Source organism: Aedes albopictus, unplaced genomic scaffold (genome assembly GCF_035046485.1).
Source record: "Aedes albopictus strain Foshan unplaced genomic scaffold, AalbF5 HiC_scaffold_562, whole genome shotgun sequence".
NCBI lineage: Eukaryota > Metazoa > Arthropoda > Insecta > Diptera > Culicidae > Aedes > Aedes albopictus.
In genome coordinates this window covers 1-25000 of record NW_026917379.1, presented here as the reverse complement: position 1 = coordinate 25000, position 25000 = coordinate 1, and the positions used below count along the sequence as shown (strand labels likewise).

At 47.7% G+C, this 25000-nt stretch overlaps 1 protein-coding gene across 1 annotated transcript; it reads left to right on the top strand.

Annotated features, from left to right (window-relative positions):
• The first annotated feature begins 14526 nt into the window (after positions 1-14526).
• On the top strand, positions 14527-24191 carry LOC109421980 (midnolin homolog). Its single transcript, XM_062843819.1, has 2 exons — positions 14527-16139; positions 23334-24191. The coding sequence occupies exons 1-2, from the start codon at positions 14544-14546 to the stop codon at positions 24159-24161; spliced, it is 2424 nt and encodes an 807-aa protein (XP_062699803.1). The 5' UTR covers positions 14527-14543; the 3' UTR covers positions 24162-24191.
• The last annotated feature ends 809 nt before the right edge of the window (positions 24192-25000 follow it).

Here is a 25000-nt window from a genome sequence, read left to right as displayed (position 1 = left end):
GTGGTTCAGGAACCGCTGGTTTCAAGACACACCATAACCGCTTGCAGCTCGTCTAGACAACACCGGTAACGAAAGGACAACCGGTACCATACGGACGTCTTCCAGGTGCCACATCTGCTTCAATACGTCCGCTAGGCCGTGGTACTTCGTCTTGCCGGAGCACGTTGATTGGACATTATGGTTTTACCACAGACAAACAGACGTAACACTGGTGAAATTGTCATCGTCCTCGCTTTTTTCGATCATTTTCAATCTTCATAGTTGTGGATTTCACAACCAGAGACGCGCGCATTATTTTTTCTTTGTGTTTGACGTTTCACTCTAGCGCCTTCTGTTGACGATATTGCACAACGCAGTGTTTCTGTGGAACATTTTCGCCAGGTGATTGTAGTGTGAACTGGGCGATGGATTTCCACGAAAATTGTTCTAGGTGTTACGTCTGTTTGTTTTACGGTGTAGCGATGTCGATGAGGGTTACCCGTTTCACTCTTTTGTCGTGAACCTCAATGTCGGGCCAGTTGGCGCGAATGGGAAGCCCGTAATGGCCTCGAAACCCAGTACCAGGGGCGTACAATTTCGTTTCAATGATACACTTTCATGCAACATTTGAATGAATCACTTCAAGTGTTTCATACATTTTTCTAATGACTCGGTCGTTAAAAAAAACTTTTCCACTCATCGTAGCACTCGGTAGTCTCCCACCCGGTCGCATTGCTTGTGCTTCACCCGTTAGAGCATTAGTGTCTCACTGGTGCGCGCTAGTCTCTCAATGGCTACGGGCGCTGGTTAATTGGATTTAAGTGGTCGAATTTGTTATCCTCTCTCATAAAACATAATTATCATTCTATAGGCGTGCACCACTATTTAAAATGTGGTTTAAATAGTGTTTTCAGCATGTTGAAGTATTTCAATGACTCATAAATGAAACGAAAATCAAAGTGTATCATCCCATGTTTCATACACACTTGTTTCTGTAGCAGCAACGAACGAGTGTGTTGCTGGGTGAGAGATGAAGCATCACAGCAGTCCATTCGCATGGGAAACGATTTGCTACAGTCGTCGTACGTCATGTTTTCCTTTCGAAATTGCACGACCCTGCCCAGTACAGTTTTATGCAAGTACTTTTCAGAATCTGGTCTGCCTTTTACAAATCTGTCCAGCAAGCTGTTGGTGCACAATCTTGGTAACTTCGTTGTGACGATCGAGGCAGACTGTCCCAGCCAGCAACACTGCGTTGTAGAGTCTGGAACCATTTGGGCAGGAGCACTTATTTTGGTCATTTGCTGCTATAACTCAGCCAATTTGAGCCGGGGCCCGTGGCGTAGTGGCTACACGTTTGCTTCATAAGCAGATGGTCATGGGTTCGATCCCAGCCCCGGCACTTTCGTCAGTTGCTCTTTCCCCCTGAGAGCAGCTGACACTGACCCTCTTCTGAGCCCATGGCTCAAATGAATCCGGATACTTGGACATCGGGAAACGACAACCCATAAGGCAGCATCCATTAAATACGTAACGCTAAAATCGTCACTTTTCGACCACAGAAACTCAGCCAATTTCAAACCGATTGACTTGAATTATGAACATGGTCAGCTACTGTGCGTATCTGATCATGTCTAAAAACTCAAATCATTCGGTTCAAAATTGACTGAGTTATGGCAGCAAGTGCCCAAAATAGGTGCTCCTGACCAAATGGTCCCAGACCCTACTTCCTTCAGCGGTCTTTCACGTCTTCGTGCTGCATGTACCGCAGATAGTTCTTCGTCACGATAACCCGGTCCTGGATGATGGTTTACTTGAAATCTTCTGTTTCCGAGAAAGGTCATACCAGCCAAGCGTTCGACGCCGCCATATCGAATCGATATTATCGATACATTCGACCTCCAGTTGATGGGGGTGTGTCCCATGCAACTCGTTCTGCTTCCAAGTTACGATCACCTCGCCGACTGTCTGGATTTCGCAGTTCAGCTGGTGCTTTTCCGGCGTTAATTGCAGGGTTTTGTAACCGGTTAGCTGCCCGTAGCTGCTGGGTCTGCGAAACCCCTTACTGGATATAAGAGACGCGTCTTCCTCCTACCGAGCGTGGCAGGGTAATTCTTTCGATGAACGACTTTGGGTGGCGCATTCAGTGCTTGGTGAACGCTACTTGTACCGCTCATTCCAACGTCTCGAGGTCAATCGTAGTCCACGCTTCAATCCCAAAGTTACTGTCGTGTCCGGACGGACACCGTGGCAATCCGGGTCAATCGATTCTGCCGGCCGAAACTCTCTATTTCGAGGAAGAATGCAAATGATGCAACCTACTCGTGCAAAATACTTTATAAGACTGACGTTTCATTTCATCATGATCGTTTACTTTGTTGTATGCCCTGTTTCTCGCTTTCTTTGTATCCCTCTCAACCCCTACAGTTACGTCAACAGAGGCATAGCAAACGTGTTGGCCGTCTTCACCTTGTTGCCGGCTGTCAGCAAAAAGCTCCTCAGAACATCCTAGCTCAGAACGTAGTAGACACGATGCAAGAATTGAACTTGTCCTATAGCTCCTTCTTGATCGGTGTGTGGCGAATATCTCTAAGGTGCAGGAAATCGAGGTATGTGTATGCTTCGCCTTCAACCATATTCTGACTGGTGTTCACCCAGAAAATGTGATTAGGTTGACTGCGGTCTGGCTAGTGCATATAATTCCCGACACTCCAGAAATCCACAAAAAGTGCTCATCCAAGAGATGAGTTTCTATAATAACGGACTCATCAATTAACACCCTCTGCACACCCCGTTTTGATCAGCGTTCTATTTCTACCGTATATCGTAGTTATTTCCCTCTCACACGCAACCATATTCTTCATCATTCTTCATATTAAAAGAATTCTTCCAGAGGGAAAACGAATTACATACGATTATACGGCGGCACCCACTAGGCACTTGGCATCCAATCGATGACCGCATCATCGCCGCCATCAGGTCATTTCTGTCCCACACTTTGACCGCCGTCATCATCGAATCGCTTGTGGTCGAACGGTCATCCGTCGGTTCCGTTTGTTTACCATCGCGCACGCTTCGGCAGTAGTGTGGGTGTCCACGCGAACCCGCTGCTGCTGTAGCAGGTGAAGGCGGCAGGGGCGAGAAGCCAAAGCTGCAATAATTCCATTTCTATCACGAACGCCTCGCTTCCAGTAGTGTGCTTGCTTGCTTATACCATCGCTCTCGTCACGCGAACTATTGTTTGAACGATGACGTGAGCTGCGTCCGTCACCTCACCGCACCGCTGCTGTTGCTGAACGATGCGAAGAAAACATTTTCAACCTAACCATCCGTGTCGAGTTGCGAAAGGCGATAGGCCATAAAATTCCTCAAATTTGAACTACTTTTCAGGCCGAAAATCTCGCCAAACAAGTCGGCACGGCATTCGACCGGTACCTTTTCCTGCTGAACATCGGCGGGTGGTAACTATAGGTACCGGTGGTGGTGGTGTCCGTTATCAACGTCCAATCATTCGTGTCGCGCGGCTGTGTCTGTATGTACCTACACCACCGCCAATCGCCACCGACGACGACCCGACTTGGAATAATAGCGGATCGCCGCCGCCGCTGCCATTAGAACCGTTTCGCGATGAACAAAAACAGGTTTCACCGTTTAAGTGCGTACAAGATACCAACGCAACGCTGGGTCTCTGAATCACGGCGCTGCTTGCCGCCGATGCCGACTCGATCGGCCGTTGACGGGGCTTCGCGAGAGTGCTGCTGGCTGTTCCCGGTGCGTGCGTGGGTCGGTTGGACGATCAGTACGTAAAGCTATAATGCTCAAGCTCAACTAGTTAAGCCGGTGCGGTGTGGGACCGTTGTTGTTGGTGTTGTTGCGTTTACGACTATACGAGGCTGATGCTTGATGGGAGCCTTATGCAGTCGACGGCGGTTGCTTTACCTACATACTTTGTGCGTCTGCCAGGTAGGTACAAACTTTTACGGTGTAGCCAACTTTAACCGTACCGATTACGGATTCCGTTTGGGGTTGAGGCTCAGACAGAGTACCTCAATTAGCAGCGCGGTTCGGTTGGGTAAGATACGTAAACGAGAAATGATGAAAAGTGCACGAGGTAGAACACTAAGTACATATTCATTTCAGGAACTCAAACCGCTAGGTCCTACGTCTCTCCAGGACCACTTAGGGTATTGGCGCATTGCCGGAGTTTTAGGTGGCATTAACACTCCCTTTGTCTTCGGATACTGCCTGTACCGCGACTTGAGCTTCCCGGAAATAAGACCGTATCAGCTAGCACAGAAGGACTTGGTATCTCCGCATGCCACGGCTCTTGCCTGGGGGACTCCGTTCCATCCGCAGGCTCCTCAACCTCAACAGTCTGCTGAGGATGATCTTCTCGAGCACCTTCCCCGCCATGTCGATCAAGCATATTGGTCTATACGCCGACGGATCTCCGGATGGTTTCACCGCGTTCGGCAACAACAACAGGCCCTGCTGCTTCCAAACATCTGTGAAAACTCCCTCGTCCAGGCATTTCTGTTTCTAGTAGATCTGAACGTCCCGGGATCCTCTGCAATAAAATAGCTACATTTGAGGTCAAGTTCGGAACCCCGTCCGGACCTGGGATCATATCTAAGCTAGAGGATTGTGCAATCCCCGCAAGTTCCTCATCGGTGACCATCTCCTTATCGCCAGTCCCAGTCCTCAGCGGTCCTACAAAAGGAGGCCAAGGACTAGGATCATGACGCTACAAGAGCCTCTCGATGATCTCCTTCAACATCTCTGGAGACTGCTCTGTAGAAGCCATTATACCTCTTGTCTTTGCCATCACGATCCTGTATGCATCATCCCACGGACTCGTGTTGGCATTCTGGCAGACCCTCAAAGCAGGCTATTTTGCTTGCCCTTATCGATCGATCTTCATCACGACGTTGGCAACGGCGACCACCACCGCTACCAGCTCGTCCCCGCTTAGACCGAGTAGGCTTCGCTCACGGTGGAGCATCTCCCTAAAAACCTCGCCGTCGACGTATGATGTCTTCCACCTACGAGGGCTTGGCCTTGGCCTAGCTGCTCCTTACTGTAACGAAACGCCTGGTGATTGCTGTGAGTGTAGGCATTGTCTGCCCTTTAGTTTGACCTATTTGTTGTGCCAGGACTACAAAAAGTATCGACTCCCCTCCGTTTTGGCTTAAGGTACTTTTGGTACCGAAATTAGCCAAATCGACATGACCAGTGTCTCTGACCCCACTGGTTCGTGAAACAACTTTCCCATTCTACGGTCCAGGTATTGAAGTCATCCGCTATTACTACCGGCCTTCGCTCTGTCAGCACGGTCATCATACAGTCCAGCATCTGCGTGTACTGCTCGAGAGACAAACGCGGAGCCGCATAACAGCTAAAGTGGAGGCCATATGCGTGCATGCTTCCATTTAACCGTATGTAAAGTATACGCATATCGCCTCCACTTTAGCATCCTATTCAACAGCATATGCGATCGTTTGTTGACTGGGTCGTAGGTTGTAGACATCTACTCCTGTACGGGGTATTTACCCGTCGTCCATAGCTGGCAGCTATGGACAGCGGCAGCTTGGGCCTTCCGTTGTGTACTTGCTGTTCGTGCATTTCGCGAAACAAACCAAATACTTGGGAGGACTCGTGCAGCCTTGTGCCTTATGGCCTATACTTTTACTTCGCTTACACAGCTTGCTACTGTCAGGGCCTTTGCAGTCCCATGGTGTGTGTCCTGGTTCCAGACACCTGAAGCACCTGTCGGTTACAAAAACCGCCGAGAAAGCACTCGAGCCTAAGAGGAGGGGAATTCGCTTTTGCGCGGTAGTGACTCTGGATGTAAGGAATGCGTTTAATAGCGCCAGCTGGTCTGCTATTGCCGATGCGCTCTTGCGTCTGGGGATACCGGAGTACCTGTACAAGATTCTCGGAAGTTACTTTCAGAATCGTGTACTAGTCTACGACACGGAGGTGGGTCGGAAGTGCTTTCACATAACCTCAGGAGTCCCGCAAGGTTCCATCCTGGGACCGGTGTTATGGAATGTCATGTACGACGAGGTGTTGAGGTTAGAGTATCCAGTGGGAGTGGTGATTGTCGGATTTGCCGACGACATTACGCTCGAAGTCTACGGTGAAACGATCGAGGAGGTAAAGTTGACTACCAACCACTCGATCAAAGTTGTGGAGGCGTGGATGCGGTCCAGGAAACTGGAGCTGGCTCACCACAAGACAGAGGTGACGGTTGTTAACAACCTGAAGTCGGAGCAGCAGACGGAGATCAGTGTAGGAGACTGTACTATCCTGTCAAAGCGCTCCGTCAAACACTTGGGCGTGATGATCGACGATAAGCTTACCTTCGGTAGCCACGTCGATTATGCCTGTAAAAGAGCCTCCACAGCTATTGCGGCACTGTCCCGGATGATGTCCAATAGCTCTGCGGTGTACGCCAGTAAGCGCAAGCTTCTGGCTAGTGTTGCTACATCCATACTTAGGTATGGCGGCCCGGCGTGGGGCACCGCGCTAAGTACTAAATGCTACCGACGGAAGCTGGAAAGTACTTACAGGCTTATGTGCCTGAGGGTTGCGAGCGCGTACCGTACCGTGTCACACGACGCTCTCTGCGTCATTACTGGTATGGTGCCTATCAGCATTCTTATCAGTGAGGACATGGAGTGCTTCGAAATGCGCGGCACAAGAGGCATACGCAGGACTGTCAGGATGGCCTCTGTGGTCAAATGGCAGCGCGCGTGGGACAGTTCCACCAAAGGAAGGTGGACCTATAGGTTGATACCGAGGGTAGATAGTTGGATTAATAGGCGCCATGGGGAAGTCACATTCCACCTGACACAGGTCCTTACAGGTCATGGTTGCTTCCGACAGTATCTACACCGTTTCGGGCATGCGGATTCTCCCGAATGCCCAGTGTGCAATGGTTTAGAGGAAACGGCGGAACACGTTTTGTTCGTGTGCCCGCGTTTTCGCACAATGCGTGACCGCATGCTTGCCACATGCGGGGAGGACACAACTCCGGACAACTTGGTCCAGAGGATGTGTAGGGATGAGTTTGGCTGGAACGCCGTTTCAACGGCTATTACCCACATCGTCTGGGAGCTACAGAGGAGGTGGCGCGTGGACTCGGAGAATGGCTAGTCCAGATGCAGTACAAGAGGTGGTCCAGGGGTTCGGAGTCGGCTTCGTAGGTCATACCGGTGCCCTGCGGTCGAGATCGACCCTTACAACGATTAAGTGGCCGCTGAGAGGAAGTCCCGGTAGCGGTGCTGTCGTGGCGTCGGTCTACTGGGTTGGATCCGAGCCCGCGGTTGGAAAGGGGTCCCCGGCAAGGGTCGGGGTAGGTGAGATCCTGCTGTCTGCAACCTACGGGTGCGTCTGATAGGGCCTGAAGGGTAGTGATACCCTTCCTTACGGGCAGGTCAGATCGGGTTGCACGTGGGCATCAGTTCTTGATGTCCGCTCAGCAGTAGGGCGCGGGCGGGGTTGACCCTGCCCGCCTTCCGAGGACAAAGGGAGTGGCGAGGACCACTCGGGAAACTGGCTAAGCGCCAGCATGCTACCGTGATGGACTCTCCAAAGCGAGTCATCGATGTTCGTTGCTGCAGGCTACGCAGCTAACCTTGTGGGTGCGATGTGCACTAGCCCCTCTCTGAAGCAATACCTTCTTGGTGGTTCCGGAGAGACGTAGGGTTTGGCGACCATAGGAATGGTTTAGTGGGTACGAGGAGAGAGTAGTCCTGGATTTTACTTTTGTTGTAGAAGACGGCCTGTCAGACCTACACTACCCTAACCTTCTGTTAGGGTGTCTGTTGAGCAGATTATCCCCCTATGGTTTAGAAGGAAAAAAAAAAAAGACACCTGAAGCAAGTCTCCGGTGGCTCGTGTAAAGTCAGTTGACAGCTCATCTTTAGCTGCCCTACTGTAACGGACTTGTTTGCGTCCGCCACAGGTATACCAAAGCTACCTGTGTCCCTGTCGGACCCTTCCACAGCCAAACGATTGCGGTGGCCACCTTGTACCTCGTACTGTTACACAGTGCCGTGACGATCTCTTCCGCGTCAGTGAGCTCTTCTAGGTTTTTCACCTTCAGAGTCGCCTCCACTGTGAGAGCCCTCTCGACGCCCTCGCCAAGGACCTCTTTCGCCAGACCTTTGTAGGTGCGCCCTTGCGCTTCTTGTCGTGCTTGTGCTTGAGGATCATTTCACCTGTACCGCTACGTCTAATACTTCGCAAGTCAGCTCTCAGATTCACGTGCTTGCCGTTGCTCCTCATCGCCTTTAAGACTACCTTGACTGTTCTTGGACTGCTCAGTTTTGATTGTTTTGATGCCGAGTGCGTTGCCCTCCTCACCTGACCTTCTATATTCCTTAGGGCTGGTTGGTGCCCCTACGCTGCTATACCTCCTGTTTCTTCTTTTTTTTGCTCCACAGAGGTCCAGGGCGCGTCCTTTCCCTGACCCACCCCAACTTGTGTTGGTTGAATACCTATCAATTGTCGCATCCGCCTGTTCCATTCAACCACGGACAGGCCGGCCTTTTCAGGCATCTGGCTGGGGTCCGACTTACCGGCTTTACTGCCGACTTTCGGGATTATCAATCACCTAGCTTTGCGTGCGCCGTCTGGTAGCTCCTCACCTGACGGCTGCCACACCTGCTCATTATCCTACGGAGCCGCCATAATTGGTTTACGAAGTCTCATCAGGGCCTGTTTGAGGTCTACTGCATACTGCCTCTTTCCGAGTAAGGTGCGTTTATCTTAATGGCCGTTGATCGTCACATCCTAAAGGCAGGCGGTAATGGTGATCTACTAGATTACAGAAATCTATTGGGCTATCATACTTAGGCCCAATAACCTAAGAGCCCTACGTGAACCCTGCGAGGTTCAGGTTTCAGCGAATAGTTTCCATAGTGCCAAATCATTTGCGGAAGCGGAGTTCTCCAATTCGCTTTAAGACGAAAGCGATCTTAGTCTAGCAACAGACTACAATAAGGAGTTAGGTCTGAACGAGCCCAATTGGGCTCACCTCCCCGTTATCCGCCGGCTGGCCCTTCTTGATACCATGAACTAGGTATGAAAAACAGATGCTATATCGGACGAAAGGTGGGAAGAAGGCTTAGTTATCCCATTCCCGAAGAGGGAAAGGACGAGACCCTTTCGGAGGGTTTATAGACCAATCATCGTCATTAGGAGAACGCGTCGAGTGAAGACCTGCACGTAGTCCCATTAGACCTATCCGAAGCCTACGACATGACATAAAGAATTCTTATCTTGCCAACCCGCAAGAGAAGGGATATCCGCGGTGACACAATTTAACAGTCCAGAATCCTAGCTTCTTTCCCACGCTTCTAGTGGTCGATCAGAATATCCGGACGGAGTCATCGAAACTACCGTCGAGCCGAAGGCCCTACTACACGGGCCCTACGTCGGGCCGGCGAGTCCCCGAAGCCAATTCCCTCTACCACAGGTGGCGCGAGAGTGGCAGCCTCTGCCTTTCAGGTGAGGGTCCCCGAGACCTAAATCCAGATTTCCCAACCCCACTGGAGCACCATACGGAAGAATCGAACTCCTAGCAGGAACAGGACGTCCTTCGGAAAGTCTTTCCTGTGGATCCAATCACCCCTCAGCAACCAACTACTCCTAAAATCGCCAGTACCAGAAGTATGGCCCCTCCAATTAGTGTTCCAGAAAGAGGGTCCAGGAAATCGCATATACGGGGCCCCTCGTTAGCAACTACTGGGCGTCGCCTACGGGAACGGGTGTACGACGCGTTGACATGGGACTGGCAACATGCGGGACTGATGCCAACCCTGAAGTAGCTCCGGCTACCTTCATAGAGGATTCAGTTTCATATGCACATATGCAAGGCACACATTTCATCGATAGCTCATTAGTACAAGAGGAAGTAGGTTATGTAGTGTATGAAGAGGCTATAAGCCGCTGAGGCCGGTTATCCGGTCTTTTTGGTATCGTGTCATTCGACATGTTAACGGGTTTCGGACTGTTTTATTCTCAGTCCCCCGATATGTCTGTCTGCCCTAGAGCGTGGATAACTTGGACACCCGTGGCTGGTTGAGGTACAAGGGTAGACTATCATAACCTTTGTCTGTCCCAGGCAATGAAGCTGTCGACGTTCTAGCAAATCAGGGGTGTCTTGCTCCGCAGGAGGTAACTTCAGTTCCTCTTTGTGACGCACCCCGCTGCACTGGATCAAACAGACCTCGAAGTATACGTGAAATGCAACCTGGACTTCACGATTTTCTCCGCAGCATAAAGAAATATTCTCGAGATCAGAAGGTTCTGACTCGACTGCGAATCGGACACATTTGGCTCTCTCATGGGTCAAGATTCGGTGGCAATACGGTCTGTTGTCAGGGATGCGGATAAATACTGTACGCAACACATACAACAGTAGAATGTCCAGCACTGCGGAACTAAGGGCGGAACTAGGCGAAGACGATTCAATACGGGAAGTGTTTTCAAAAGACCTCAACACCGAGAAAGCGGTTTTATAGTATTGGGTATTGAGGGTCTATGACCCTATTTAGAGGGTTGGTGCTCTGGTCCTCTATGAACCTAGAGGTCGAAAGATAGAGACGAGTTTTAGAGGAGTTGCTAGCTACGATACGTGAGATATAGTACTAGGACGAGGTATTGGGAGAGACAGTACCAAGATTGAAAGGTTGGTTTTCTAAGCATTGAAGTTGAACTTGAAAGAAATGACGAAGTATCTGCCATTATGAGAAGAGTGGAAAAAGTAACAATAAACTCTAGTTCTCGCGAGTGAAGAACACCAGCCCGAGATATCCAAGAGATTTATGGAGTGAGAGACCACGAGGAAGGTGGGCATCTAGTACAATGTCACGCCACCACATTCAGCCGAGCAATGAGCAATCTACTAGCATACAATGGTTTACGCCTTTTGCATTCACGAATGAGTTTACTTAGTTTCAAGTGACATTGATGGAAGTAGCCACAGCCAAGACTTAGGAGAGCTCTAGCAATATCTGCCCTATTGGCGCAACCGAACGCATACCTTACGTCACTATAGTGCACAGCAGCGAGTACATAGTACATCACGCTGGAGAGCTATCTAGGTAGTTTGAGTAATATCTACGATCGATGCTTTTCGGAGGACCATTTCCCTCGGTGTTCCTTGACATACTGTTGAGCCCTTGCGAGAACCTTCTCCGCAGTGTCCAAGGAGCAGATTCGTCTATTCCGACGTTTCCATGGAAATAGGGCACATGCACATTGCAGATCGTCTTTTATTTCGGGAGTCTCTGTAATGGCTACTTTTAAGGCCAGATTCGAAACTTCATATGGATCTGGGGGCCTTTCCACGCAGTCCCCGCGAGTTCCTCAACGATGAAACTTTCCTCATTGCTAATGCCAGTCCCGCAGATGTTGAGGAAATACAGGGGATGGCCACAATGTTTGGGATAGGCAACTTTTTTTTCTCTCACAAAAAAGTTCAAAACGCTGTAACTTTTCATAGAGTGCTTGAAAAACTCAAATTTTGACTGTTTGTTAAGCTACTATATGTGCATTATTTATACAATTTTGAGCTCGATTGGTTAATCTTTCGCGAAGCTAGAATCGTTCTCGTAAAACACTATTTTTTAGACAACTTATTTTTGAACTGTCATATCTCGGAAACCAGTGAACCGAATTTAATGAACTTTTGAACGATTATCAACAATATCTGGATGCTTCTTAAGCCATTAAAACATATGTACTTTTTGAACGTTGAAAAAAGTTATCATAGATTGAAACTTTTTGGATCTTTCTTGAAAAAATGTAAATTTTTTACATCAATGTCATTAAATTTTAGTGTTGATATCCAAAGATTTTCTGCTTCTGTTCTCAAGATATCTCTGATAAGATGTATTAGAGCCTATTTGGATTGAAAGAATAACACATTTAGTAATTTTTGAATGATATTGTAAATTTGACTTATTTTCCTCTATATGGGTAAAAATGTCAAACCCGTATAACTTTATTCATCGTAAGAAAATATTACATTTTATAGCGTTGTATCAAGTATCAATATATTGTTGATAAACGTTAAAAATTTCATTGTATTCGGTTCACTGGTTTCCGAGTTATGGCAGTTCAAAAATTAGTTGTCTAAAAAATAGTGTTTTACCGGAACTATTCTATTTTTGCGAAAGATTTACCAATCGTGCTCAAATTTGTACCAATCATGCACATATAATAGGTGAACTAACAGTCAAAATTTGAGAATTTTTGATGCACTCTATGAAAAGTTACAGCATGTTGAACATTTTCGTGAGAGAAAAAAAGTTGCCTATCCCAAACATTTTGGCCATCCCCTGTAGGTATAGGAATCGATTCACAACGCAGACAGCGCCTCACGATGATTCTCTCCAGCATCTCCAGAGACACTCTGTGGGAACTATTACATCTCGTAGAACTTCGAAGCAGGCCTTTTTGCTAACCCATATCTCGGTAGATAAGCACAGCGCAGGTTCGCAATCGCGTAAGTCCGCCAGTAGTACGCCGATGGTGTCCTAGGGTATTCCTAGGCATGTGTGGCATCGTATGTACGCGAAAACACCGATGCCAGTTGGTTATCACTTTAACCGAGTAAACATCAAAATATCGGTTCAAACTACTTATTAGACCAAGACTATTTGCATTGGATAATGATTTTGTTAGGCATTAGTCAGATCGACATCGGGCATGACCAATGTGACTATCAGCAAACGATCACGTTAGTTTGTTAAACGGCTTCCCTAGTTCACTGCCATTAATTCTACCGTCAAACAGTCCACCATCTACGTGGACCCGTTGACCACCGAGAGACGCATAAAACAGCTATTGTAGAAAATTCCGCACCTAGTACATGGCGGCCACGAAAACCCTGTTAGACGTTAATTCCAACACAATACTGCACCAATCCAACTAAAAGTCATTGATGAGGTAGACACTTCATCTGCGATCCAAGTACTTGATGCACAAGTCAGTCTAATCAGTTTTTCCAGAAAACCATGTTCTGACATTATCCAGGAGCATCCACATCCCAGTCAACCAGTCATCGTATAAGATGTTGCATAAGTGGAGGCGATATGCGTACATTTTACATGCGCCTAAATGGAGGCATGCGCGCATATGGCCTCCAATTTATCATCTTTTACAACATCTTATACGATGACTGGTTGTCTGGGATGTTAAACATTTGATGCGTCTTTAATCGGCCTTAACGAAGTTATGTTCCATACGCCGTTGGCAGTTGCGTAAAACCTCCACATATCGTACCGATTCATGTTTTTCTGCGCTACAGAAAATCAAACTATCATCACAGAGAAACAGACGTAACACTTAGAACAAACTATATTAAAAATAATCGTCACGATATCGTAATTGCCCAATGCTAATCATGCCGTGTTTGGACAAGCCACCACTAGATGGCAGTAGTGAGCAAACGTCAAACAGGAGCAAAAACGATGCCAGCGCTGCGACTGGTGAGTTGGCCAACCACCGAATATTTGAACCAACCTTTAAAAAGGTAATCGATGGAAAGCGAGTTGAGTGTGACGTCTGTTTCTCTGTTCTATCATCTTCTGCTCTTGAAAACCCTAAATCGGTTTCTGTTTCATGTAGATTATCCTATTAAATATAACAAAATTATCTAGGTGGGCTGCCTTTATAGACTTTTATCCTAGCTATAACTTAATCCTGTTGTAATTAAGTCAAAGTTACGCTTAAAAACCAACAAAAGCTTCCCTGGCGTATGTTACACAGTACTTCCCGACAATCACTTTTCCAATTGGATTCAATCCACCGCTGAAAACCGCTAATTGCTGAGAATCTCCTTTCATTTCACCGAACAGTACTTTCCTCATTATTGGTTAATTGATCGCCCAAGAACTCGCCCACATGCCCGACGGCTGCCCAGGCCGGGTAGAGGAGATAATAGGCTTAAAGATCCCCCACTCATGATTCAATAACATTTTCGCGCAATCAATTCCCTTCCCTACCTCCGCCACCACCTCTACCCCACAATAACCGTTCGCTTTGGACGAACCAGACGGGAGAAACCCCGCACGGACCACACCGAACTCAGGTGCGAAATGAAAACTTTTCAGTTTTTACTCGTGGTGTGGTGGAGGTTCGAGCCACCCACCACCACCACCCGCAATTCGCAAATTCCCGGTGGTAAGCGATAAGCGGGATTCCTTGAGCTTACAACCACCGTTCGTACGCACCAACCAACCGAACCAACCGCCGTTCGGATTCCGGAGATGATCTCGATTTGGTGCAGCGCTGTCTGACGTGATGTAACGGAAAATGACTAATGAGCGAGGGGAAGATCGTGGATTCGTTGGGGTAGAGCGGGTTATGTGGTGTTGCTTGTGGTGGGAAAGTAAGGCACAAATGGAAGTAGTTCAAAGTTGCGTTCGTTTCGGAGTTTGGGTGGTAACGGAAGAGGTGGTTTTTCGCGAGAGTGTCATAAACTAATTAGGCGTTTTTCGCTTCGCTTGAAGTGTTATATATCTCTTCAAATTGTACTAATTTGGGTTATGTTTTCTGTTTTCTTTCAGGCACAGCGAGCGGAGAACACCGTCATGCAAGCGCTGGAATCGCTGAATGACAATCAGGTGAACGATTTTCTGAGTGGCAAATCTCCGCTGAACTTGAGCGTCCGTTTGGGAGACCACATGATGCTGATCCAGCTGCAGCTAAGTACTTTGAATCCTTCGTCGCAGAGTGGTAGTCGGTCCAAGACTCACAAATCTCGCAGCCTAACGGGAGGAAGTAGCAGTTCTGGCGCTTCCGGAGCTAGTCTAATCCAAGCTTCCTCATCTAGGAGTAGGACCAGTATTCCAATAGGGTTCCGCAGAGTGGCAGCCGATGGTTCCAGTGGGTCCAGCAATAGAACCATTGTTGAACACGTGACCGAGTCACAGACCTTCACCAAGCAGGAACTAGAAAACATTCACAGCATAGTGAAGAACCTTGCCGAAAGTGAGAACCCCACAATGGCTATCGTGCGCCCGAGTGCACCGGAACCGATGGAGACTGAGCCGGAAGTCAGACCTTCACCATCAGAGTCCCCCATCAAATCCCTGTCCAATCTGGTGTCTAGCTCCATCGACACTAGTAACATTCCTGTACCGTGCAATAACAACAGTCTACCGGTAGATCTGCCTTCGCCTTGCACGGATCCAATCAGCGCCAACCTCACCTCATGTCTGTGCAAACGGCTGGACAACAACGACAACAACTCCTGCGACATAACCTGCTCTTCACGTACTCCAGAACCTCAGCCATCGACGTCAACGGCCAGTTTGCATCGCACGGCTCACAACCCCATAACGCGCCACAAATCAAAGGTCCAAACCCTTCGGAAGCACTACAGCTTCGACAGCACTGCTCTGGAGAAGACGGAACTAGAATCCGTGCAACCCGTGGCGTCTACATCCGCCCCTAACTCTCCGCAACGCCCAGAACAAGCCCTGGTGCACCATTCTCACCATCACCATCAGCATTACCACCACCATCACCACCAACACCACACAAGTCATCAACCTCAGCCCCAGCCCGGTCCCAGCAACGCCTCCCGAGCCATCAGCGCCGATCCGGCAAACGCAGAAAACCCTGCCCTAGCGGAAGCCTCCCGCAATCTGACGCAAACCCTTCGCAAACTCTCCAAACGCGTCTTTACCAACAAGGTCAGCGACACCGCTCAGGAACAAGCGCGCAACGTCAGCTCCGGTGCCGTGATCGAATCCATGAAGCACCACGGGAAGGGCATCTACTCCGGCACTTTTTCAGGAACGTTGAATCCCGCCTTGCAGGACAAGTTCGGCCGGCCGAAACGGGACATCTCAACGATCATCCACATCCTGAACGATCTGCTGAGTGCGGCGCCGCAGTGCGCCCGCACTGGAACCAAGATTTATTTTGAACCATCGTCGTCGTCGGCATCGGCTTCGTCACAATCGGTGGCAAGTGCTGGTGGCAGTTCGGTTAGCAATCAGGTGACGGCTGGATCAAGCGCTACGTCCGGGGTGAACAGCGGAAGCAATACGCAAGCCGCTGCGCTGATGGCGCCCACCACGCTAACCACTCCTGTGGCAGCACCCAGCCCGCGACTTCCGTCGGCTTCCCGATATGTAAGTATAACAGATGCTTGAAATGTTAAACTTTAGCTCTTGCAATCTTTTGGTCAAGGTGCTTCTATGGCTCTGAACTTCTACTCCGAAGTTCTGAACTTGGCATTTACAAAGCTGTAACGGAAGGCTTTTTCCGGATTTTCGTGTGGAGTTGTTCAAGGGAATCCAAAGTGTCCCGGAGTTCTGTATAGCATTACCAATCAACTGTCCCGAAGCTCTGAACTTTATCAACAATGCAAAATAGCTTTGAGATGTTTTAGAGGATTGAAAATATCCATGACCTTTAGGTCTTCGTATCCGCAAACGTTACTAGCAAGTATCTGGAGTTCTACGATCACACAAACCACAAGATCAACGGGTATTCTGAGTATTCAAGAACTCCTTGTGTAATAGATATTACATCTACTTACTCAACCAGTGATCACTTCCTGCCTTTTTATCACTTTATTTTTAAATAGATCATCTATGGGTGAAGAGTAAGTTCAACACATAGTCTAGGGCATCCAAGAACTTTTTGAGCCAAAGGCTTGACCAATGATCACTTAATTTTTTTGATAACATGGTTTGTGTTTGTAAGACTTTTAGGGCTTTACTACACACTTAATTTTAAACGCCGAATCTCGGTTTACAAATGCCGAGATTTGCACAGCCGAGTAATCAGGATTTCATGAGATCGCAGCTTACGCTTACACGCTTACGCTTACGCAGCTTACACGCCTAGTTTCCAAGGAATCTACGATCTTGTTTGCTGACACGGTTAAAATTCAGAAACCGCACAGCCGATCACGGGAAATAAAACTGAGTGTGTAAGTGAAGAGATGAGCTTGATGTGTGTCCAGGGCATCACAGCAAGCCTTCACTTCTTCAGGCTCAGTCACTTTTTGAGGACTTTAGATGGGGTGTGGAGGAGTTTCAGGGGGTTTTGGAGGGTATTTCAAAGGGTTTTCGGTCGGTTGGGTGAAGCTGAACAAGACGTTTTTAAAGATTTCATCTTCGTTCCGTGGGTTTTCTTCCATGGAGGTTTCAAATGGGCTCCAGAGATTTTTAAGAAATTTCCCTAGCGTTTCAGGTGCCTTCCAGAGTTTCTCATTGGGGTTGCAGGGGTTTCAGTAGGTTTTTGGGGGTTTCCAAGAGAGTTCCAGGAGTCTTAATGAATATCAGGGAGTTTCATTGGCGTTTCAAGATTTTCAGGTGATTTCAGAGACGTTTCTAAAAGTTACACGGATTTCTAGGGGTACTACAGGAGGTCTCAAAGGGTTTCCAGGGGTGCTCCAGGTGTGTTGCAGCAGTTCTAGGGGCTTTCTGGGGTGTCAGGGGATTTCATGGGGCATGCCAAGGGCTTGCAGGGTCGTTCCAGGGATTTCACAGATATTCCAGGAAGGCTCAGCAGATTTTTGGGGCGTTCCAGTGGGTCTCAGCAGATTCCAGGGGTCTCACGGGTTCCCAGAGGGATTCGCGTGCTTTTCAGAGGCGTACAAAGCATTTTAAACAGTTGCCACGGGCGTTTCAAGTGACTTCAGGGACGTTCTAGAAGGTTTCACAGATATTTAAGGAAGGTTCAGCAGATGTTAGGGGCGTTCCAGTGGTTTTTGGGAGCGTTCCATGTTTTTTTGGAGGCTCAGTAGATTCCAGGGTTCTCAAGGGTTTCCAGTGAGACTCGCGCGCTTTTCAGGAGCGTACAGAGGATTTTAGATCGTTGCCAGGGGCGTTTCAAGTGACTTTAGGGACGTTCTGGAGGGTTTCAGGAACGTTTCATTGAGTTTCCAGGAGCACCCCTGGATGTCTCAAGAGATTTAAAGGTGTTCAAGAGATTTCATGACTTTTTATGGGGGCTTTCAGTTACGTTTCAGAGATTTCAGGTGTGTGTGGATGCCCCAGGATGTCTCAAGAGATTTATTGGGGTTGACAAGATTTCATAGCTTTTCATGTTTTAAAGAGGGGCTTTTAGGGTCGTTTTAGGGATTTCAGGTTTGTTTGAGGACGTTTCAGGGGGTTTTAGGAAGACTTTAGGATGGTCTCAGCGGATCTCAGGGGCGTTTTGAAGGCTGCTTATGAGCTGTTTAAGAGGGTTTTCATAGGCGTTCCAGGTGACTTAAAGGGCGTTTCAGAGGGCTTCAGGTGGTCTTAGGAAGTCTCAGGATAATTTTTGTGGATTTATGGGCATTTACGGAACTTAAAAAAGCTTAACGTTGAAGCATTCGTCATTGAAATCATCGTCATCATCCAACATTTGAAAGCAGTTTTTTCATTCAAATCAAACAATTTTGCAACGAAAATGGATTCACTGCATTCCACATGAGGAATGCAATACAGTGAATACATTTTCGTGGTCATTGTTTTGATTCACAACGAAAAAACTGCTTTTCTATTTCCGAAAAATGATGACGAATGCTTGAGCCTTAACAGGGTTCAGAGGGGGTTTCTGGGAGACTCATGGTATTTCATGGAGAGTTTTACTGGCGTTCCAGTGGTGTTTCAGGAGGTGTATCCAGGAGATTGAATAGGGTTTTGGGGGCGTTCCAGGGGGATTTTAGACGTTCCAGAGAATCCCAGGGTTGTTTCAGAGGTCTCAGTGGACTTGAAGGCGTTTTGGTGGCTTTCGGGTTGCATGAGTGTTTCTGAGGGTTTCATGTGGGTTCAGAAGGTTTCCAGCCGTGTTTGAGGGGGCTCAGAGGGCTTCAGGAGTTTTTTTTTTGTGCAATTTTGTGTTTCAAGAGCATTTTGGAGGTTTCAGTGGCTTTCAAGAAACTTTATAGGACATTTCATGGATTTAATAACTGTTTGAGGAAGACTCAGGAGACTTTAGAGATGTCTATCCAAGCAACATTTTGAAGACCAATTAGTCTTGTAGAGGTTCTTAGATAGCCTAGTGGTTAAGGCTATGGATGGCTCAAAGAACACTAAGTTGAAGCGAGACAGGCCAAGTCCCAGTGGGGATGTCGAGCCATAAAAAAGAAAAAGAAGGGACGTTTTAGGGATTTCAGCTGCGTCTCAGGGGATCTCAGGGGTGTTTCCAGGGCAGCTTACAAAAAGTTTAAAATGGTTTTCATGGGCGTTCCAGGTGACTTCAATGACGTTTCAGAGGGCTTCAGGTGGTTTAAGGAAGTCTCAGGAAATCTTAAAAAGCTTTAAGGGCGTTTCCAAAACTTAGAAAAGGTTTAACAGGGTTCACAAGGGGTTTCAGGAACTTTTCTGGGGAACTCATGGAGTTTCCTGGGCTGTTCTAGTGGTGTTCCAGTGGGTTTTCAGGAGGACTCAAGGGGATTCATGAGATTTGATAGGGTTTCAGGGACGTTCTAAGGAGATTTATACGTTCTAGGGAATCCCAAGGGTGTTTCAGAGCTCTCAGGGGGTATCAAGGCGTTTAAGAGGCAATTCAGGGGCTCTCAGGGAGTTTCTAGTGGAATTTCCAAGGCGTTTCAAGACCATTTTGGAGGTTTCAGTGGATTTCCAGGGGCTGTCAAAGACGTTTCAGGGATTTTAGTGGTGTTTGAAGTCTCAGAAGGTTTAGGAAAACTCAGGTGGCTTCAGAGGTGTCCATATGGGTTTCAGGGGATCTCAGGGGTTTCAGGGGTGTTTCCAGGGGCTTTCAAGGACATTCCAGTGATCTCAAATGCGTCTTAGGAAGCTCCACGATGTTTCAGGAGCATTCCAGGGGGTTTTAGGAAACCTCAGAGGGTTTCATCGGGTTTTCAGGGGTCTCAAGGAATCTGAGGAGGAGACAGGAGCGTCTACTGGGCTAACAAAGAGTTTCCATGGACGTTCCGATTGACTTCAGGGATGTTTCAGGGGTTTCAGTAACGTCTCTGAAAATTCTTCCTCAAATTCCATAAAAAATCTCCTGAAATTCCTCTAGGAAGCCTAAAAAATGTCTCAAGAAATTCTTCAAAGAACTCCCCCAAAAATTTCTCCAGCAATTCTGTAAGGAATCCCTAAAAAAATTCTCTTAAAATTCCTTCATGGGATTTCCTAGAAATGTTCCAAGGGTGATTCAGATGGTCTAAGGGGATTTTAGAACGATCGTGGGATTCAATGGGTATTCAGGGGCGCTCCAGTGCAGTGGACTTCAAGGGGTTTTAGGGGTGTTTCCGGGAGTTTTCGTAACTTTTCGGGAGCTTTCAGGGTTGTTTCAGGAATTTCACGGATGTCCCAGAAATATCAGGAGATTTCAGAGAGTTTCCAGGAGAGTTGCAGTTGGCTTCAGGGACGTTCCGTGGAGTTTCAGAAGCTTTCCAGGTGGTTTCAGCAAGTATCAGGAAGTTTTTAAGGGTTTTCAGAGGTCTAAGGGGCTTTTAGAGGGTTTCAGGAATGTTTCTGGGGGTCTCATGGGGGTGCTGGAGCATTCCAGTCGTGTTCTAGGAAGTCTGATGGACTTCCAGGAGGTTTTAGGAAATATTCTGGTTTTCAATAGGCGCGTTCTAGGGGGTTTCAGAGATTCTCGAGGATTTCAGGGGTGTTCCAGGGGCTTTAAGGGTTTTTAGGGGTGTCAGACGTTCCAGAGGTCTCAGGGGCTTTCATAGTGTTTCAGTGGTTTGTGGGTTTGGAAGGAATTTCCAGAGGTTTCCTTAGGTTTCCAAATGCGTCTTAAGGGGTCTCAGGAGCCTTCAGAGGGTTTCTTGCGGAATTTCACGGGTCTTGGGGATCTCAGAAGGTTTCAGGAGCGTTTTTATTGCTAACAAAGGGTTTCCAGGTACGTTCCGGTTAACTTGCAGGGGTTTTCAGGAGTTTCAGGATTGTTACTGGAAATCTCATGGGGTTTCTAGAGGTGTTCCAAGAGTGATTCAGAAGGTCTAAGAGGATTTTAATGGGTTTTCAGGGGCACTCCAGTACAGTGGCCTTCAGGGGGTTTTCAGGAGCGTTCCAGGTGGCTCAGGGACGTTCCAGAGGGTTTCAGGAGCTTTCCAAGTATTAGCAAGTTTCAGGAGTTTTTTTTTAGGTTTTCATAGGTCTAAGGGGATTCCAGAGGGTTTCAGGAACGTTTCTGGGGGTCTCATGGGGTTGCCGAATCGTTCCAGTCGTGTTCTAGGAAGTCCGACAGGCTTCCAGGGGGTTTCAGGAGATTTCTTGGTTTTAAAATGGAGTGTTCTAGGGGGTTTCAGATGTTCCAGGGATTTCAGGGGTATTCCAGGGCCTCAAGGGTTTTCAGGAGTATCAGACGTTCCAGAGGTTTCAGGGGCTCAGTTTCAGGAGCTTTCCAGGTGGTTTTAACAAGGATCAGGAGGTTTTTGGGGGTTTTCAGGGGTCTAAGGGGATTTCAGAGGGTTTCAAGAACGTTTCTGGGGGCCTCATGGGGTTGCTGGAGTATACCACTCGTGTTCCAGGAAGTCCGATGGGCTTCCAGAGGGTTTCAGGAGATTTTTTGGTTTCTAATGGGCGCGTTCTAGGGGTTTCAGACGTTCTAGAGGATTTCAGGCGTGTTCCAGGGGCCTCAAGGGTTTTCAGGGGTGTCAGACGTTCTAGAGATCTCAAGGGCTTGCAGGGTGTTTCAGTGGTTTTTTAGGTTTGAAGGGGGTTTAAGAGGTTTCATGAGCTTTGCAGAGGCGTTTTAGGGGTCTGGTGGCTTCAAAAGATTTTTTTGGGTATTTTAGGAGCGTTTCAAAGGTTTCTGTGGGTTTCAGGACAATTAATGGTAGTTGAAGTCGAGCTATCCGAATTTATCTGAGTTGCCCTTGAACTCCTCAAGACAGAGTTATCGTAAAACCTACATGTTCTTTTACAACTCCCCTGGAAAACCCTGGAATTTCCACAAACCTCGCTGCAACACCCCTGAAACGTACCTTAAGCTTCCAGAAAATACCAAAAGACCCCTGTGAATCTCTCTTCATACCTCAATTTCATCCTTTTAGGCTTCCGTCAAACTCTTGGAAACCCCATAGATACATCTCAACCCCTAGGAGCAATACTTGTTCTGCCATACTTAATTTTCTGGCTTGATTTCCTTAACAGTGGGGAGTCCATTGCAAGGCATCTACTGAATGTAGAGGTGAGTTCGACGGGCATCTAAGAACTCCCTGCGCTACAGACCTTCAGATCTACGGGCTCAACCAGTGATTACTTTGTGTTTCTTGATTACCTTATGCCGTCATGAGGTTCATTAAGCATTACTGGATGAAGAAATGAGTCCGGCTGGTATTCTTGGGCATCCAGGACGTCAAGGTCTTAAGATCCACAGGCTCAACCAGGTTGCACTTAATGCTTTATTATAAGTGTGATGTGCTCATCAGGTTCATAAGTTTCAAGTTCTTTAAGTGAATACGATGGGTGTTCTAGAGTAGCCAAAAACTCTTTGCGTGATAGATTTAAATCTACAGGCTCAATCAGTGATCACATAATGTTTTTTTTTTTTATTATAATTTGTGCACATGAGGCCCATGAAGCTTACTGAATGGTGGAATGAAAACGACGGGTGTTCCAGGACGCTCAAGTAATTCCTGTGTTATAGGTCTTCAGATCTACAGGTTTTATCTCTTGATATTTTGGCCCCATTATGTGCTCATGAGGTTCATAAATCTTTACTGAGAAGAGGTGAGTTCAACAGCTGCCTTAGGGCATCAACGGGCATAATCAGTAGTCACTTCAAGTATTTGGATAACATTATTTGCTCATGAAGTTCATAAAGCTTTATTATATTAGGCCCATAGATCTACAGATGATTCCGACGGGTGTTATGAGTCATCGGAAACCCTCTGTAGTGCAGGACTTCAAATCAAAAGAATCCAGTTATCAAATCTAAGGTCATTCAAGGTCGTCCAAGAACTCCTTGATATCTGGATCCATTCTCCCTTAGATACTGTGGCAATTTGACGACCAGTTCAGTTTTACTTGCCGAACCGAAGGCCATTACTTCAAGGAAGTATTGGATGATCGCATAAGTATACTAGAGATGCATGACCAATAACGCTGGTAGGCCTTGAATTATATATCCTTTAAGAAGTTCTTGGTATATCCGCTCAGTTACGCTAATACATCTGAAGCTCTGTTCTTTAAGGACTTCTAGGTATATGCACGATACGCTTGGTCGTCCTCAATACTCAGTTCAACTTTCTTCTATGAAACAATTTACCCTCCCTCGTTTCGTTTTATAAGTATCAAAAACTCATGAAACATTCACCTGAAATCGAATATTTCCATGAATTATTAAATTTTCATGTATTCAACACGCACTTACAACCTTTCTCCCATTCCCTCCCGCAGGTTCCGGCTGCGATCCACGCCAAAAAGTACCCCAGCAACAGCGCCGGCGGAACGACAACCACCGTGGCAAACCTTGGCCCTAGCAGCAGCTGCTGCAGCGGTTACAAACCCTTGGAACACCCGACCAACAGTGGAGGTGGCGCCACCTCCACCACCCTTTCGGCCGCCCGCTGCCATCACCACGCGTCGTCGAAAGCCGCCACCCCAAAAGTGCTGTGCAAATGTGGCCTCCCACTGACGATGGCGACGACAACAGCAGCCGCAGCACCAACACCCACGCCGCAACATTGCCAACGCTGTGCCGCCGCCATCAGTGCGGCCGAGCTGGAAAACTCCAAAACCAAATCCAAGCTAGACAATCTCCGCCTGATTATGCAGCAGAAAAAGGAACGCCGCGAAGCACGTAAGCAGAAGTGTGCGCCGTACAGCACCGCGGCGTCGACGATGGCCTCCCCGCTAGCAGCAGCAACGTCTCCGGCGGCCATCGGAGTTAGTGGGCCGACGGCGGTGGTGGCTTCCCACCACGCCGCCACCTTCTCAGCCACCGCACCCGCCGCCACAGCTCAACCCATTCAACAAGACCCGACCATGGATACGACTCCGGCCATGGCCGGCGGAGATACTGCAGCATCCGCAGCAGCATCAGCATCAGAATCCACATCGGAGGGAAATAGCAACAACAGCAGCAACGCAGCAGCGAATTCGGCCACTGCCACCGCTACGGCAACGACCACCACCACAACGGCGGCGGCGACGGCGGCCGCTACGACGTCTTCGGAGGCGGCTCAAAGTCACCAGATCGTGGAAGAGGTCGACACGGTTGCATAAGGTGGGTAGTGTGCGGGAATATCCATATGCATGCGTATGCGTAGCGTGGTGTGGGAGAGAGAGAAATTGAAGTAAGAGAGCAGAGAGGGTGCTTTTTTCGTTTGCACGCAGAACTCGATGTACACAGCGCAACGAGTAACTTTCACGCAGCGACCGTAAAGACAAAAGAATTTTCACGCAGATTTGTGTAACACTGGATCAACACACAAAATGTGCTGATCCGGTGTTACACAAATCTGCGTGAAAATTCGTTTGTCTTTTCGGTCGCTGTGTGAAAGTTACTCGTGTGCTGTGTTGTTTCATTTAAGGGTGTGCGGATGATTGAGAGTTTGCGAGAGAGTGGTGAGATGGGAGCGGAATGAATTTTCAGGGCTCTGTAGTGTGAGGGAATTTTGAGTGGCTGTAGCTTGCAAGCAAAATTTAACCAAATAATAGATTGGTACAAGTCGTTTTGAAATTGTTGTTGAACAAGTGCTTCGACAGAAGCGCCATCAGGAAGTGGGCATCTCTTGGGGCATCTGGAACTATGGATTATCAAGAAGGGAAGCCTTGAATATATTTTGCTTCGATTTCAATGAAAATTCATAGGATGTTTCAACTGTATTTAGTAATTTCCTTGATTTTTTTGAAAATTATTCAATGAAGGCCACTAAGTACGTTCAACTCCGAGATGAACTAGCCGAGGGTTGAAAATCTCGATAATAAAGAAAACTAATAATAATAATAAAACTAAATGTAGAGAAACCAGTTTATACATTATAATTCAAAAGATTGCTTGAAGTTGGCACTGGTATGTTATAAAATCAATTAGGATCAATTCAAGATCATGACCATTTTAA

Coding starts and splice junctions, on each gene's coding strand:
- LOC109421980 (XM_062843819.1), top strand. CDS start 14,544: ATGTTTTCTGTTTTCTTTCAGGCACAGCGAGCGGAGAACACCGTCATG. Junction 16,140..23,333: donor TTCCGTCGGCTTCCCGATAT/GTAAGTATAACA, acceptor TCCCTCCCGCAG/GTTCCGGCTGCGATCCACGC.